The sequence below is a fragment of the Anomalospiza imberbis genome, chromosome 12 (assembly GCF_031753505.1).
Source record: "Anomalospiza imberbis isolate Cuckoo-Finch-1a 21T00152 chromosome 12, ASM3175350v1, whole genome shotgun sequence".
Lineage (NCBI taxonomy): Eukaryota > Metazoa > Chordata > Aves > Passeriformes > Viduidae > Anomalospiza > Anomalospiza imberbis.
Window position 1 is genome coordinate 17,044,515 of NC_089692.1, and position 16,608 is coordinate 17,061,122.

At 43.0% G+C, this 16,608-nt stretch overlaps 1 protein-coding gene across 3 annotated transcripts in view; it reads left to right on the forward strand.

The window, feature by feature from the left end:
- The first annotated feature begins 1,802 nt into the window (after positions 1-1,802).
- The window catches only part of CDH13 (cadherin 13), a 449,552-nt gene continuing 434,746 nt past the window's right edge, over positions 1,803-16,608 (forward strand). The window contains exon 1 of one of the 3 annotated variants that reach the window (XM_068203139.1): positions 1,803-2,049. Coding sequence is in view for 2 of the 3 variants with exons in the window: in XM_068203136.1 (XP_068059237.1) it covers positions 4,418-4,462 (45 nt within the window). In the remaining variant the exon portion in view is untranslated. Of the gene's footprint in view, positions 2,050-4,301; positions 4,463-16,608 lie in introns of those variants that run through there. The other 2 variants (XM_068203136.1, XM_068203137.1) reach the window with 2 other exon arrangements.

Consider the following 16,608-nt stretch of genomic DNA (forward strand, 5'->3'; position numbering starts at 1 on the left):
AACTGGATCCTGTGTTCACAAGAACAGGGATTTCTTTGATTATTATTGTTATTACTTGTACAGAAAAGGGTGTGATGGTCCCTTAAGGATTTTTCTAAAATGTAAAATTCCTGTTTGACTAACCATTTTTAGTCCTGTTCTGACAATGGAACACACCCTTCTTTCCACTGAAGTATCAGTATGTTGTGTTGCCTGTTAGCAAGTATGAAAACAAAACCCTTCTACTATCCCAGAGTTTGGGTTGGGATGTAGGGAAACAGTAGACAAAGCATTCAGAAGTCCCACAGGTTTTAGAGGAAGCTGAACTAAAGCCAAACTTTCTGTTGCCAGTAAGTCCTTCATGTAAGAAAGACTTGTAGGAGTTTGGGGTATTATAGAGGCCTGGGTTGGGTACAAAATGAAAAGCTGTGGGCTCAAATTCAAACTGCAACCCCCCCCCCTTTTTCTGGTGCTTTTGTGAATCTTTCCCAAAGAAACTTCAGCTGCACTAAGACTGGAAATCCGTACCCAGACCTATTTTGATAGAGCTGCCAAGCAGAAAACCAGAGTACCTGGCAATGCTTTCCTCAACTCTCACTAAATCAGCTCTGTTGCAGAATTCTCAATATCTATCCTCCAGAATAAAACATTATTGCAGCCAGTGGCTTCACTTACTCCTGCTGGAGAACCTCAGGCAGGAAGATGGGATTTCACTACTCTATGGATTCCAGCTCAATCCAGGTACATTCACTACAACTTCTTGTCCTACTGTCACACCCTCAGCTGTGGCCCAGGGCTAAAACCTTTTCCCAGGCTTAAAGAAAATGCAACCTGGTGAAGCAGCCAGGAGTGTAGATTGCCAATACCATGGCAGGGGAAATTAGTCCCTCTCTCTCACATCCAGATTTCTCATGTGACCCACTTTAATGGGAAATTAAACTTCCCTTGTTCTGATAGATTCATAGCAGCTGATCCTCAGCTTTTACAAAACAGGGCAAATCTTCTGAAGGTCAAAAGGCATTTCTGGCAGCATGCAGTCACTTCCTCATTTGCTAATGGGTCTGTCTCTGAAAACTTGTGTGTTGCAGGCAATTACTACTGTTCACATTAGCCTCATTTCAGCATTGGCCCCTGTGGCCAGAGAATGTCATGGAGAGGGACTGAGCTGATGTGTCAAGTTGCTCCACATTTTATAAGGATGGCATTTTGTGTCTAAAGACTACAGACCATATTACACCCATCAGTTAACATGGCTTTGGATCAGAAAAGGTCTTGGCAGGAGTTTTGTCACAAACCAAGACCCTCTCAGTCACTGCCTAAACTTACTACACATTTTGCGTTGGCAGGGAGGAGAAGCACAGCTCACTGTAAAAGGGGAGTTCTGGACCCTCTCATTAACTGTGCTATAAACCTGAGGCTGTTATTTCTATTTCTGTGGCTCCATGGCACCTCAGCTTTATTTCATTTGTGAAGCAATGTTGCCCCAAGCTGGGGTTTAGAGAGACCACCCTCCATCACCTGCAGTCTCGCCTCCTGTCCAGCTGCTCAGTAAAGCTCTGTAGACTTTGAAACTCCTCTCATTACCTAAGGCTGAGACAGAGGCACCAACTATTAATTTCTAATTAATAGCCTACCAGGTCTTCATTAATAAGCTAATTAGCAGAGAAGACTGCGCCTAACCCCAGAAGACACAGCTAGGCTGGGAGCCCACCTGCAAGGGGTCAAACACCTGATTGCAGCAGCTGCCCACCTCTCTCTGCTGGGGTCCCAGGGCTGTGGTGTGCTGGAATTCTCCTCAGGTGAGCACTGCCAGTGGGCACAGCCACCCTCATGCTTGGGCACCATGTTGGGCCAGGGCTTGGCAGTGCCTTGTGAAGGGTTAACCCCTCCAGGAATGGTTAATTAACCGTGTAGGAATGGTTAATTAACCCTGTAGGAATGGTTATCACCCCTCCAGGAATCAATAGTTGCCCTTTTAGGGGATAAGTAAGAGCAGCTATGAAGAGAGGCTAAAGCAGGAGGGACAGGCTGCAACAGGAGGAAGGGGCTCTGTGGAACTGGAGGTAAAAGGTTGGTGAATTTGGTTTTTATTAAATTATTTTCTCTTTAATTGCTGCTAGAGGGTCTTAGCTGTTTGTGGAGGTAAAAGGTGTCACCCTGATTTCTTAGGATTTTCTAAAGCCTTCTCTGAGTGGTGTGTTGTTTTTCCTTGTGTCCTCTAGTGGCATCAGGGCTGTGGTATATGGATTCTTTTTGCTAGGAGAGAGAGCCCCTTGGGGAGGCAGGTCCTGTCCTGTGCCAGGCTATGGTGCCCAGCCCCTCAGGATGTGGAGGGGTGCTGTGGCTGTAGGGATGGCCATGCTCCTGCAGGAACATTGGGAACACCTCAACCTCCTCGTTCCCCTCTCTGCCCCTGTGCTGGGATGGCCCCAGAGCCATGTTGTGCCTTATACAGAAAATAACTGCTCGTGTTGGCTCAAATCTCATGTTACATTATCTTGCAGTGAATCATCTACCCCATGACTTGACTTCTATTTTTTTTTTTTTTTAATGAGTCCCTTTCCTGTAAAACAGGATGCAGATATGCCTTTGTTTCTTTCAGCCACCACCTACTTCTGGTTGGTCTGGTAACTCACTCAGCTGTTTGGCCCCTGTTGGTGGGGTTAAGAATGTCCAAATCCTGGTGCCCCCATATAAAGGCTGTGCACACCGTGGAATGCCTGGTGCTGTTTTCTGTGGGATTTGCCCTGTAAACCCCACCCAGCCTGGCTTATAAATTCCTAGGTGCTCCTCTTGAGGCTGGGAATTATACTTGGTGGCAACCTTGCTCCCTGAAAGAGAAATGGGAAGTGGCCAGTCATGTATTTCTAGTCATAAAGAGCTCTAAGGTTTTTCTTTTTCACTCTGCTAAGCTGCCTTTCTGCCTATGCCTAAAAAGAAAGCAACTTACCTGCTTTTATTTTTTCTTTTTATGTCTAAGTAGTGAACCATTTGTAGTTATATAGAGCATTATTATTGCTGCTGGTAGTTCCTGCTATGTTTTGTTTGGATTCTATTCCAACTCAAGTATTAATTTAAACTCATGTGTAATGGAGGTACTGGAACAGAGTTGTTGCTGCCTGTGAGGGTTTAGACTTGGAAGGACAGTGTTTTCCCTCAGTTTTGGTCCAGTGGGTGTGTAAAGGAAGATGCAAGCTCTGAGCAGTAGACTAGCAGTGGTTGCATCAAACAACATTTTCACAGCTGGGAGCTCCTGCTGATGCTGGGGAGCTCAAAGTGGTTGGCAGCTCCTTTATCCCTTCTATCTGCCTACCTGCCTTTCCCTCCCCATGTTTCCTCTCATCTCCACCAGCACAGCAGCCACCCGTGGTGGGGCAGAGCAGAAAGTGATGGCAGCTGGTTCTGCTGGATGAGCAAGTGAGGGAAAAACATCACTGATGAGAGCTAAGGAGACTTTTGATCCTTCTAGAAATGGGGGAAGGGTACTGCTAAGTAACCCCGGTGACTGCCAGGAGACAACTCAAAAAAGGACTGGAGTTTTGTGGTACTGGGGAGTGGCAAGGGAGGTGGAGTTGGAAATGCACTCGGCGGAATTAATTCCTAATCTTTGGTCAATCTGCCTGTGCTGCCTGCTGGGCTGCAACATAACTAATCCAGAGAAAGGAGGTCCTTGAGACATCAGGTCCCCTCTTTCAAACAGGAAAACTTTTTCTAATTGATGGACGTGCACCTTTGAAACTCTATCCTAGATTCTAGTTTGTTGAATTAAAAGCCAATTCTGCCATTACCTGAGCAGTTAATAAAATCTATTGCTTTATGATGCATTTTTTCTGCAGGCTAGAATGGATCTGTCTTGGTTGTGATTCGTGAGATTGAGGGGAAAACACAAAATATAGGTTATATTTCTACTGCACTGAAAACCTCACTGTGTTCTCCTTCTAGGGCTTGGAAGTAACCAAAAATGAAGAGGTGATTTTTTTTTTAATTATTAAAAATGAGTTTACCTTATTAACATTTTAATAAAGAGAATCTCTTTGCAGTGGTGCTCAGAGTTGCTCTTATTCCTCTCAGTTCAATTTCATTCTCTAAAAGGGAAAATACTATTGAGATATGTAAAGCATGATGCTAGATTGAAACTAAACACAGAAATACACCAAAGCAAAAATGCTTTCTAAAGGTGCTGTGTTTGTAGAGGTGCTTGCTCAATATGTGTGATGCAAAATGGGGATGCTTTGTGAAGAAATCATCCTTGTAAAGCCATTGGTTCTGGTCATCAGACTCTATCCAATGCTTTAGTGATGATGCTGCTGATCTATTTGGGAAGTTGGCTGGCTCTCAAGGCAGAGTCTCTTCTCAAAGGCTGTTTCACAGTGAAAATATGCTCAGTGCAGCCGAGTGCATGAATGAAAAAGCCTCTGGTACCTTCTAGTCTGGCAAAATGCAGCACAAAACTCAACTTACTCTGTCTTTTCTGCTGTCCCAGGTAAGAAATGTGTGTTTTTTCCTTGCTTTCTTTCATCTTTCTGCTTTTGTGCATTTGGATTTGAAAGTATTTGTAATTCAGCTCTGATTTCTGAGTAATTATACATTGCTTGAATTACTGTTTAAAGATGCAGGATCTCTGCTCTAAGCCAGTTGCTAGGAATGCAGGATCTCATAGTTCCCTGATTTACAATTACAACCAATTTGCCGTGTGATATATAGCATTTTTTTTTTGTTTCCCTTCTGGAAGGGTGGTGGGGGGAATCTTTCAAGTGTCTCCGTTGCAGCTGCAGCGGCAATATTTTCTGTCATATCAAATGCTGCAACTTTGATTTGCCTCTTTCCTCTGTGGCTTGTGCTGGGTAGTAGGTTTATAGACTGTTACAGGCAGCTCACGTTATTTATTGCCTTTTTTTTAAAAAATAAAAGAATTGGAAGGGTAAATATGGAGGAAAAATAAAATCAGACCTTGCAAAAGGCTCCCTTCGCCGTACTCTCCTGATAGATGTGTAACACTCCGTTAGTGACTTGCTGTGTAGCCTTTCTCTTATTAAATGTAATAGATCCCCCTCTGCCAGAAAGCAGAGGAAAAAACACCCAGCCTTAAAAACACGGAGCTGCTGGAGCCCCGCTGCTGCTGCCTGTCAAAGCACAGGGACTCGCTGGGCTTTCACTTCTCAGCTGGTCACCCTCTCTTCCTCTCGCTGCTGTCACAGGGCTCACTTTTGGGCAGCTCAGAGCAGGGCTGGAAATCCTTTGTTGTTGTCCAGCTTCTGTTCTCCCTCCTTTTGTCTTAGGGGCTCCGTAAACTTGCGCTTAGTGACAGCGGGCTGCGATCCTCTGCACCGAGCAGGGGATGAAAGTTAATTCCTTTCTGACTCGCGATCGAGTGGTTTTGTTAACCCTTGGAGGGTTGGTGGGGTTTAGGGTCAAACAAGTGCTCGGGACTCCGAGCTTGCCCCCCGGCCCCGTGTCTGTGTAAGTGCAATTTCCAGCGGGCATCTGCTAATCCCAAACTGGGCAAGAAGGAGAAAAACGGGGAGGGATCACCACTGGGAGAGCTTTATTGCTAGAGCAGCTGCACAGTGTGTGAGGAGGAGGCAGCAGGGCGATGCACATGCTGTGGATCAAGGTTAGGGCGTTCAGGCGCTGGTTTAACCTGCCCAGGAGTCAGGCGGGGACGCGGGTGGCTGGAGCTGCGGGACAGCGGGAGGCTCGGGGGCTGGGCTGGGCAGTGAGCAAGCACAAAGGCATTTGGGTGGGTTCGGGCTTACAGCCCTGCTCCGAGCAGTGGAACAAATGAAAGCAGCTGCCTTGGGCCGTGGGTTCGGTGCCGAGCAGCGTGTGCTGGTGCCACATGGAGAGCTCCTGGCAGGGCCACTCTGCCAGCCTGGGCTGGGCTCCCTGGCAGTGTCCAAGGTCTCTGCCGGGACTGGCCCGGGACAGTGGCCAAGCTGCTGCCCAGGGAGGGCTGAGCACTGTCCCGTGCTCCCCAGAGGGCTCCTGGGACGAGAAGTTGTCCCAGAGATCCAGCCTGGGCTGGCAGTGGGAGGCGATGCTCAGGGAGCCGAGGGCACAGGCAGTGGAAGGGTAACCTGTGGATGTACTGAACTGGTGCTCTCATCTTGGCTTTGAGACCTCCCATCTGCTTTGCTTGGCTTTCTCTCTCTGTTTTCAGTTAGTTTTTTTTTTTTTTTTTTTTTTTTTGGTACAGCTTCTCCAACACGCCGCTGAATTAATCAGCTTGAGTTTGGATTTTCTTTAGTGGTTGCTTGTAGGAAAGCAGAATGTATGTGATACAAGAGGATGGACTTCTAGGGCCTGTGAAACATAGCTGTCATTTTTTAAACATTCACAACTACTTAAAATCTGACAAGGTGTAGACGCCTGATTCTGAAAACATCCTCTTGTCTTTATTGATAACTTTCAGTGATACTTCAGAGTTTCTCCCCAGGCTGGGCTGAGATGAGTTCTGCTGTACTGCAGGGCTGAGCTTGTGGTGCTTTAGCCTTGCTTCCAGCTTAAGTGCTCAAATTGCACTCCACCTTCTTTACCAGCATGTACAGCTCTATCTGGCCACGTCTCTCTCCACCATGTGAGCTAATGCATCTCCAAGTTTACTTTCCAGATCGTGTCTAAGAGTTTATGACTTGGGGAATGACTCGGACTGTAATATGGAAGTGTAGGTAATTCTGTCTAGATGGTTGAGTATTGGCGGGTTAAAGTATGAATTGGAGTGGGTGCCATGCTAGGGAAAGAAGTGGGATTTGCTGAAACATTGTTTGGCTTTTCTCGTTGACACCCCACATGCACAACTTTCATGTGACAGGAAAAGTAAACAGAAGAATGTGAGAAACAACATATTAAACAAATGCAGCCATCTGCTTGTGTAGTGGTTGTAACACATTTGGGGATCTTTTTCTGCACGTTTTCTTTTTTTTTCTCCCTTAGGAGTAGCAAGAATGTCTTATACAATGCAATGCTAGTGCAACCAGAAAGGACCAAGTTCAATAGAATTCTTTCTAAGCAGGAGCAATCTAGTAATCTTTCTGTGGAAGCAGAAGATAGTGATAACTTAGTTTCAAAGTAATGATGGCAAAGTTTACAGTGTAGAGAAAAAAAGTTTGAGGAAATTTTTATGTCAATAGGAACATGAACTGTAAAAGGTTTATTTTTAATGAAAAGACCATTTGTAAAATTAATAACTTGGGTTTTGTGTTTTCTTGCCTCTAATTCAACTGTGTTTTTAAAGTACAAAAACTTTGCTTTTTGAGGAAATAAAAGGATGAACATAGCGAAGCATTTTTTCATATCAAAGCAGCTCATAAAGTATGTATGCAAAACCTGTGATAAACAGGTGAGCAATAAATTTTTCCATTTGCAAAGATTTAGTCTACACTACTACTAACTGTTGTATTTTCACCAAGAGGAAAACTGAGCATTAGCTGGAATAAATGAGAAAGGTGTTTTAAGTAATCCTTTAATTCAGACTCACCTTTAAAACTCCAAATCATGACTATAATATACAATTTTATTGATCTGAAGCTGACAATAAAAACTAAATGTACTCTGGTAGCTTATGCAGTTTACTATACAGGGTATAATAAGCAGTAAATGCATATTCTGATCTGATAGAATTAAAAATCTGCATGTTTTACATTTTCCCGAAAGGATATTTTCTAAAACCTATATACAAAATATTTGTTTTAAGACAAAAGTTGTTCGCAGGCTCGCTTTTCTGTTATGTGTTTCATGTAGAGAGATGACTCAAAATTTGTAAGTAAGGCTTACAGGGGAAAACTCCCCATCTTTTTGATAATTTTAACAATAACTCACATTTCACTGGGTTGCAACCAAGTAAATTGGAAAAATTTATAGATCGTACACACTTGTCATTGGAGTAAATAGAGGAAGTTAGTCCTCAAACTCCCCTAATGCAGAGCCCACACTGCTGCATTCTTAAGCTTTTATTTGTTCAGATTTCTCCAGAAGAGGGCTCCATGCACAGCTTGAAAGGCAGCACCCAGGTATTGAAAGCAAAAGAAATTTAACAGCTTCAGGAAAAAAAGACAAGTGTTGCTCACACAAGTGTGTTGATATAACATTGCAGATTATGCTCAGATTCTGACCAAATATCTCCCTGTTTTATCATGTTGCTGTTGATCTTATTATCTGAGAGGTCTTAAGGAGAAGTCCTGTGGTTCTTGTGCTATATCAGAGTTGTAAAAATGCTTTTAAAATGTTAGAGAAACTCAATTGTCAATTACTCTGCATAATTATTTCTACTGATGAGCGCTTTATGAGCAGGCTGATGCTCGCTCCCCAGAGTTTCATGCCATCATTTTTGGCTATGCAGTCAAAAACTATCTTCCAGTTGCATATCTCATTCACAAGATGGTGTCTCCCAAAGCACAGAGCCATTCCAGCAGTTGTGCTGTCCTATTTCTCAAATATTACCTTGGAGGGAAGGCTGGCACTAGTGAATTACGATGGTTTTTGGCTACAGCTCTAGCGTCTAAAAATATCCTTACACAGGACCTGACCACAGACCTTACTGGTAAGCAAGGGGGGGTTGTTATAGCAGACAAGTGAAAACATGAAAATGCTTCTGCAGTTATGGCAATTAAACCCCACTTTGTGTACCCCCCTGAGACTCAATCCTTCAATCTAAGGTGTAGTTTAGGTGATATGTTGGGTCCTGTTTCTGTGAATCAAAACTTCAGAAGGGTTTCCTTAGCACAAGTAATATTTGTGCTGTGATCCACTGGGAGTTATTGACTTGGCTTTTAGTGACTTGGCAGCTAAGAAATTAGTATTCCTAAAAGCTGTCTCAATGGACCAGTGTAACAGGGACTGTTAGAACCACGTAGATGGCAACAGTGGTGCCCCTTCAAGGAGTTGGGAAGTTCTGCCTTCCTTTTCTTCCTGTTTGCTGCAAGATAAGCAGGCTCTTCCCATTCTATTAATATGTGAAAGCAAGCCAGATAACAGAGCTCTCAGTGTTCCACTCTTCCCGCATCACTGCTGGAGTTGCATCTGTAATCTTCAGCTGCTGGGTTGCACCAGTGTGCCGCATGCCAGGATTTCGGCCTCAGGTTTCAGAGTTCTATGACAGCATAAACCTTTCTGGTGGATGGGGGCTTCATTTAGGACTTTGACTACAAAGGTCAGGTTAGCAGGTTGTTTTATTTGTCTCATGGACATTTCCAGGGGCAAAATTCACTGTTTTGACACATATCACTGGTATTCCAGCCAGCAGGGACAACTGTGTCCTGGGGGCATCAGGCTCAGCTTTGCCAGCTGGGAAAGGGAAGGGACTGTCCTGCTCTGCTCTCCAGTGGGGTGGCCTCAGCTCGAATGCTGAGGGCAGTTTTGGTCATCACAATATAGCAAAGACTTTAAACTCATGGAGAGTGTCCAAAGCAGGGCAATGAAGATGGTGAAGGGCCTTGAGGGGAAGTGGTGTGAGGAGTGTCTGAGGGCACTTGGCTTCTTCAGTCTGGAGGAGACTGAGAGGAGACCTCATGGCAGGCACAACTTCCTTGTGAGGAGAAGAGGAGTAGCAGACACCGATCTCTGCTCTGTGTGTCCAGTGCAGGACCCCAGGGAATGGCCTGAAGTTGTGTCATGGGAGGTTTGGATTTGATATTAGGAAAAGTTTTTCATCCAGAGGATGAAATGGTCTCCCCAGGGCAGTGGTTGCACCACTGAGCCTGAGAGAGCTCAAGAAGAGTTTGGCCAATGCTCTTGGGCACATGGAGTGACTCTGGAGGATGGTCCTGTGCAGGACCAGGAGTTGGACACGATCGTCCTTGTGAGTCCCTTCCAATTCCACATATTCTGTGATTCTAACTAGAGGTTCATCTGTGCAGGCAAAAAGACAAATCTGCAATGTCCACTGGGGAGGAGAAACAGAATGAGAGGCATTTATCATCCTTAGGAGACTAAGTGGGCTATTGCATTTCCCAGTTAACTGTGGATGATATTAGTGGGTTCTTGATCATGGCCATATGGTTGCACTGTGCCCTGCCCTAATCACCAGATGGAAGGGACCAGCCCAGATGGGAGGCTGTGTTTTTCTGTCACTTCATGTGTCCTGCAGCTAACACAATGTTAGTGTACACAAATCAGGAGGATATTAAATGCCAAAGAGGAGAGAAAAATAAGACTTGACACTGTTTCATTATTTGGAGGTCTTGGAAATTTTCCCACTACTGCTTTTTAAAGTGGTTTTTTTTTTTTTTTTTTTTTTTTTTTGTGTGTGATGTGGACTGTATTCTCTGTCAAATGGAAGAATCTAATTCTTTGAAAGCCTTATGTTTCATGTGAAGGGAACTCATTCTGCTCCTATCTTATCCAATATTCTACTGTTTTGAACCATTAATTTTCTTGGCTAGAAGAAAAAAAGACGGATTTTAAGATTTGGTTCGATGGAGCTGGTTAGGACAGTTCTATGAACAGACTAAAATAAATGTGAGGTATTAAGAGTGGGGTGAATCTTTTCAGCACACAGCAGTTTTCAGTATCTCTAACCACTTGGAAAAGCTGATTAAGGTGTTTAAATAACTTCTGATATCTCTGAATGTCCGTGTATGGATGTCTAATTTGGTATCTTTATGGGTCTTGTTCTTAGGAAACTGAACATCCACCTTCAAGCTTTTGAAATGTCTTAAAATTGGACACCCATACACAGCTCCCTGAAATTACGATTTTATTACCTAGGATTCCTTAGACTCCATTTGATAAAGGTCTAGTCCTAAAATGTTCATTTAAATAAATAAAAATACCTAGCAAACCGCTAATAATAGCTATCTATTTCAGTCTAAATTATTTCATTCTCTTGCTATGAACAACTAATGCTTAATTCCTTATTAGTAATGGCAGTGTATATATTTCTAAAAGTTAATATTTAATTCCCAGGGACTTTGCAGCCTGGTATTCAATGAAGAGCAAATAATTATCGTGTGTATGAAGGCAAATAATTCTTGTGTGTATGAAGGTTGTATTAACAGTACAGACAGCAAGTGGGCTTCTAAAAGTTTGCAGATGTCTTAGGATTTTGAGTAACCATGGCAGATGGATCTTGTGGAATTTGTGTGCAACAAGGATTCAAAAGCTGAAGACCTCAGGTTCTAGGCCATTAAGATGTCACAGCACTGTTGATGTGGCTGTATGCAAAGAAATTTTTGTACATACAACTGGAATTTAGGACAGGAGATGCTCACTTGCAAATATCTGTACCTGTAAGCTCAGGTTGCCTCAGCTGTTGCTGTTTGTGTGTTTGTTACCCCTCTCCCTTCCCTGGGCTGGCTGTGAGAGCTCCTTTCCTGCTTCAAGGCAAGGCTGACAAACTTGGCTGGACACTCAGCTGAGTGAGTCCTGATTAATGGCTGGCTGCCACATGGGCAGGAACACAGCTCTGGCACACGTAAAAAGAGCATGGATAACTGCTTATATTGCTTCAAATCAATCCATAAAAGCCTTGACACATTGAGTTTTGTTCAAACTGCTATGGAGCAAAAAACCCCAAACGTGTTACAAGGCACTTATCATGCTGATAATTGGCTCATCTACTTTATAGACACTCAATCTCTTTCTTTTCATCTTCTTGGCATAACTTGGAATTGGGCTTCTGTGCATGTTGTCAGTAAAGAGTCCTGGAGTCAAATGCAGGGGATTTTGAACCCGTAAGTGTAAAACAAAAGCTGGCCGTTGTCCATGGGTTCACTGTATAAAGGGAGATATCTCAGCTGCCTGAAGTAGGAGTATCATCCACAGCTTGTAGAGACAGCATATAAAGATAGAGGCAGGGGAGTATCATGTAAAGTTTCCTCTTCCTTAGCCTGTTACAGTGTTCTTGTGTATAATTGCATTTTCAGCAGTGGGTTAGTGCTTGGGAGCAGAGAAAACCCCAGAAACAGTGTCCCCAGGATCTGACATTTTCCCATAGACAAACTTTCTTGCTTTGAGTTCCTCTGCTGCCAAATAAGGTGTATTTATACACTTCTCTTGAGGCTGCCCTGTGCTGTCCCCGAGGAACTGCATTTTATCAGACAACAAACAGCTATAACAAAATGTGAGAACTGAACATAGCACTGCTCTGGAGTTGACAAAGCAGGAAATCCAGAGCATCTGGTACTTTTCTCCCCGAGTGAAAGGAGATGGAATTAGGCATTAGAATTGGATGGGCATTTCCTTCCCCATTAAACTCATTGTTTCAGAGCTCTGTCAGAGGAAGCTGAGCAACTCCAACAGTGCTCTGCAGCAAGAATGGATATCTCAGCTGTGGGTTTGAGTAGATCTGCACAGTTAAATAACTGGCCAAATTAAAAGCTGTTCAGCTTGACCTTCTGCCAAGATAACTGGTCCTGCAAGTGCCAGGAGGCCCTGGTTATTATCCAGGTGAAATGCAAAATGAAATACCTGTGAGTAAAGATAGATGAAAATGATACTAAAATAGAAAAGTACATAAAATTCCATTTTGATTTCTGGGCATATTTGTTAACTTACTACCTGAAGGTTGTATTTTGTGCCAGGCAAAGTGAATTTATTGTTTTCTAAGATGTTTGTTTTCATAATTCATGATCAAATTGAACTAACTGGACTCTGAACTCTATAAATCTTGATTTATGGATATCGATATTCCTGTCAATTTACTAATACACAGCTCTGACCTGAATGCTAAACTAGTCAGGTGCATATTTGATAAACTTTCCTTAATAATGGATCATAAAATAGTTTGACTTGGAAACCATTCAACCATTCTGCTATGAGCAGGGACACTTTCCACTAGACCAAGTTGCTCCAAGCCCTGTCCAGCCTGGCCTTGAACACTCTCAATCCATTCTCTGTCTTGTACTTGGGCTTCTGGACCTGATTCTGTGTGGAATGTGGCAATATCATTGCAAGAGTCATTCTTTGGTGGAACAAAGTTGTAGGGATGGTCAGGAAAGCCTGGAGTAATGGGAGCACACATTCTTGCACCCACATTCCCTGCTTTTTGGGAATGGATAAGTCTCTGACATCTAGTTGTGAAATAATTGTTTTATTTTAATGTTTTAAATGACAATGTGTCATTTAAAAATAATAAGCGAGAATGCAATCTCCAGTGTTAAATGTCACCAAAATTTTTCTGTAATTGTTGATCTCTGCAGTTTAGTTATCAGTGCAGAAATGTGGTACTTTGTGTGGTGAGGGTATTGATTATTATAATCTGGGAAAACAGCAGCTGATAAGTTCACATACCATGTGTTACCAGGAGGTAAGATAAGGACGCTGGGGTAAATAATGAAATTTTGTCTCTTGTGGAAATTATTTCTGGTCTTGCACATCTCTCAACTTCCTTTTTGTATGTTAGCAATAGCAAAGCACTGCTGCTCACACCAACACAGGAGCGAGTCTCCAGAGGATATGGATTGATTGCATTGCCCTCCTTTTGTTATCTGGGTGAAGGATGGGTGGTGTCAGTGCCATGTGCATTCCTACTGGCACGTACTGGGATGCATACATGGCTTCTATTGCTGTGATAGCTGAGCACCCTACAAATGGTAATGAATTTATCCTTGCTTCCCTAAAATAACTGCTCAGTTACGACAGGAACATTATTCTGAAATAGGAGACAGCCTCCAACATCTGCCTGTTTCAATGACTTGAGGTCTGTTATCTTAGGTGAGTAATGATGTCGCCTGCTGTCACTTGGGCTGCTGGTGTTGATTCAGTGGTGGCACTTCATTGTACTCCAGAAAGATTAATTCTGATTGGAGGGAGCCCAGAATAAATTCAGTCTTTAGGCCAATCAGAAGGTGGTGTTTTCAGTAGTATTTTAATAATGCAGCTCAACTTTCAAGAATATAATTAGTTATGTTTTGCCAAGGAACTGCCTATCTCTATACAGTAGTTACTTGCATAGAGAGGAAATGAATAAGATAAAATATAATCATAGCTGCACAGAGCTCTTTAGGCATAAGGGAATGGAGACTACTTGCTCATAGCTGGTGCTTGTGATGGCTGCTGGCACAATGGTCAGGTAGAGCAGAGGAGGAGGATGAGGCTGGCTGTTCTATTTACACTCAAAGCACTTCAGACCACAGCATTTTGGGGTAGGAAATGGGGACAGATAATGCACAACCAACCCTACTTGAGTAGGGCAGAGGTTCTGCATCTTTCCACTGCAACAGGAGACACAGTCTCAGAATATTTCTCCCACCATCTGCTCACTGACAGGGGTTTCTCTCTTCCTTCCTTTCCTCAATTTGGAGGAGGCAGAGCTGCCAGAATCTTGGGCTGCTCTGACAGGAGGTGAGCTGCTGGTTGTGGCTGTTTCCCCCCCAGGTTTAGCTGCTGGAAGTGGGATGTTGCCAACCTGAAGTGTGACTGGTAGGGTGATGCACCCAAAGGTTTGAATTCCTGGGAGCACTAGGACGCATGGATGCACCATTTGTTACACGCCCAAACATGAAACTCCGCGGATTTGTGTGGACCGTTGAAAGCCAAAGTCTGATTTTGTGGAACAGCTGCTTCTTCCTGTGTGTTTGTCTCTCTGAAATGAGGATTTAGTCTTGCACTTGCTTCCCAATAATAGAATTTTCAAAGCTTTTTCCTCCTTCAGGAGGCAAAGGCACACAAGAACAGAATCCGTTTCTTGCTGTGCATGGGAGCTAACCATTGATTACGGGGTGGGTGAAGGAGTTTGTGTAAAACAAGCTGACTTGCTTGGCTGCAATAACTCATGTTGAACCTGAACAGAATTGTTTCTCCAACTTGTTCTCGACTTCTGATTTCTGCATGCTGTGTGTTTGTGGAGTCTAGCTGGGATATGTAGGAATAAAAAGCCATCGTGCACAGCATGAATGGTTCTCTCTGCCTTACCTCCAGGCTGACTGGAAGCATCAGCATTCCTGTAATTTCCTTGTTCAAATTACTTTTTTCTCTTTTCACCTCCATCTGGTTAAAATAATTCAGATAGTCTGAGTGCTTTTAGTTTTTCTACTCAAACTTTCCTCCAGAACTCCTGGTGTTGGGGGAAAGGGTGAATAATTTTTACTACTGTGCTTTAACTTAGATGAGGCTCAACAGGCTCTGCTGGAAAGTCTATCCCTGTTCTTGATGCTTATAGATGTTTTTCTTTTGGTGATAGAAGAGGATGGAGGTTTTCTTGCACTATAAAGAGAACCAGACACACTTAAGTTGCTTTCCTTTAACATTTCATGCGGATCATATTTTCACTGGATAATCTGAAGATTCCCCAGAGTTAGTACAGTGTTAAGTTCCAACCTTTGGTTAATGTGGTAGGGAACTCTAAATGCTGTTATATCAGTACTTGTGCTTTTCCTGGTATGTTCATATCACCCTATTCCTTTATCCCTTAGTTCTTTCTGCACATGTGGAAAAGAGAATTTCATTTATCATGCCCAATAATGGTGTTAGGTTGGTGATCTCCTGGAGTCAGAAGTGCTGGGGTAGAAATTTGTTAATAAACATGCTGACATAGCTGCTGAATTTCTCCTCCTTTTCCCTGGTTAACTGAGGAGTACAAGGAAGAAGAGCAAATCTTAAAGCATAAAAATGGAAGGGAAAGCAAAACCAAGGGAGAAAGAAAAACAAAATAGTATTCAATGTTCTGTCACTTTGCAGCTGTTAGGATTTGAAAAACAGCCTTTTGTATTTGTGATACAGTCAACAGATGTATATGAGAATGGAGCACAGTCTGATTTTTGCCTGATTTTCACATCTTCATTTGCACAATCTTGCCTCAGAGCTTAGGCTGACACCCATATCCAGAGCTCTTGCTCATATCTCCATCTGAATTTGCTGGCAGCGGGAAATGGTGATACTGTTTTATGCACATTTGTGTATATCAGCATGCTGGCTTATGAGAGGCTGGAAATTTAATCCTTTGTAAAACTCTTTATCCATTTTCAGCATTCATTAGCTGCCACAGAACTCTCCTCTCTTTCACATTTTATATTTTGGTGGGGCTTTATTATCACTTGTTCTATGTCTTGGTGGACAACAGTTATCCCTACTGCTTTGACATTGTTGTATTCTTTAAATCCATTCTACTGATTCTTTGGGAAGCTTGTTATCACACAGATGAAATAAATGTAGGATATCCCTTCCTCTAATTGACTAATTGGATGGGGAAGGAATGGGGGTGAAGAGAACAGAAGACAACTGGGTATAAATTGTGAGGCCAAAGCAGCCTTCATTGCAGGACAGCACTTTGCACTTTCTTTTGGAACTGTTTGCATGTCACTCCTTTAATTGTCTGAAGCTGATTTATGTGTATCAGGAAGGTGACTTGCCACATGTTCCCTGTGTGACACCAGCAGGATTTTAACTGTTTACTGATGGATGTGAGCATGTCCCAAAGAAAATGGAAAGGTAGGAAAGGGTCAGAGAACCTCAGGGGGGAAGTACAACTCTGTTATGGTTTTCTAGCAATAAATATGAAGCAAAGCAGGTACCAGAAACAGCTGAGTGATGCCTTGTTGATAAGAGGCAACTATTAGGAAAGAGAGATGCTCTCAAGTTTTGTCAGATATTATGTGAATTCCCCTCTCCTACCACTTTTGCTAATATATAATTTCACAGATTTATCCCTTTTCTCTTGTTTTTCTGGCAATTCTTAGAGGCTAGCTAAAGAGC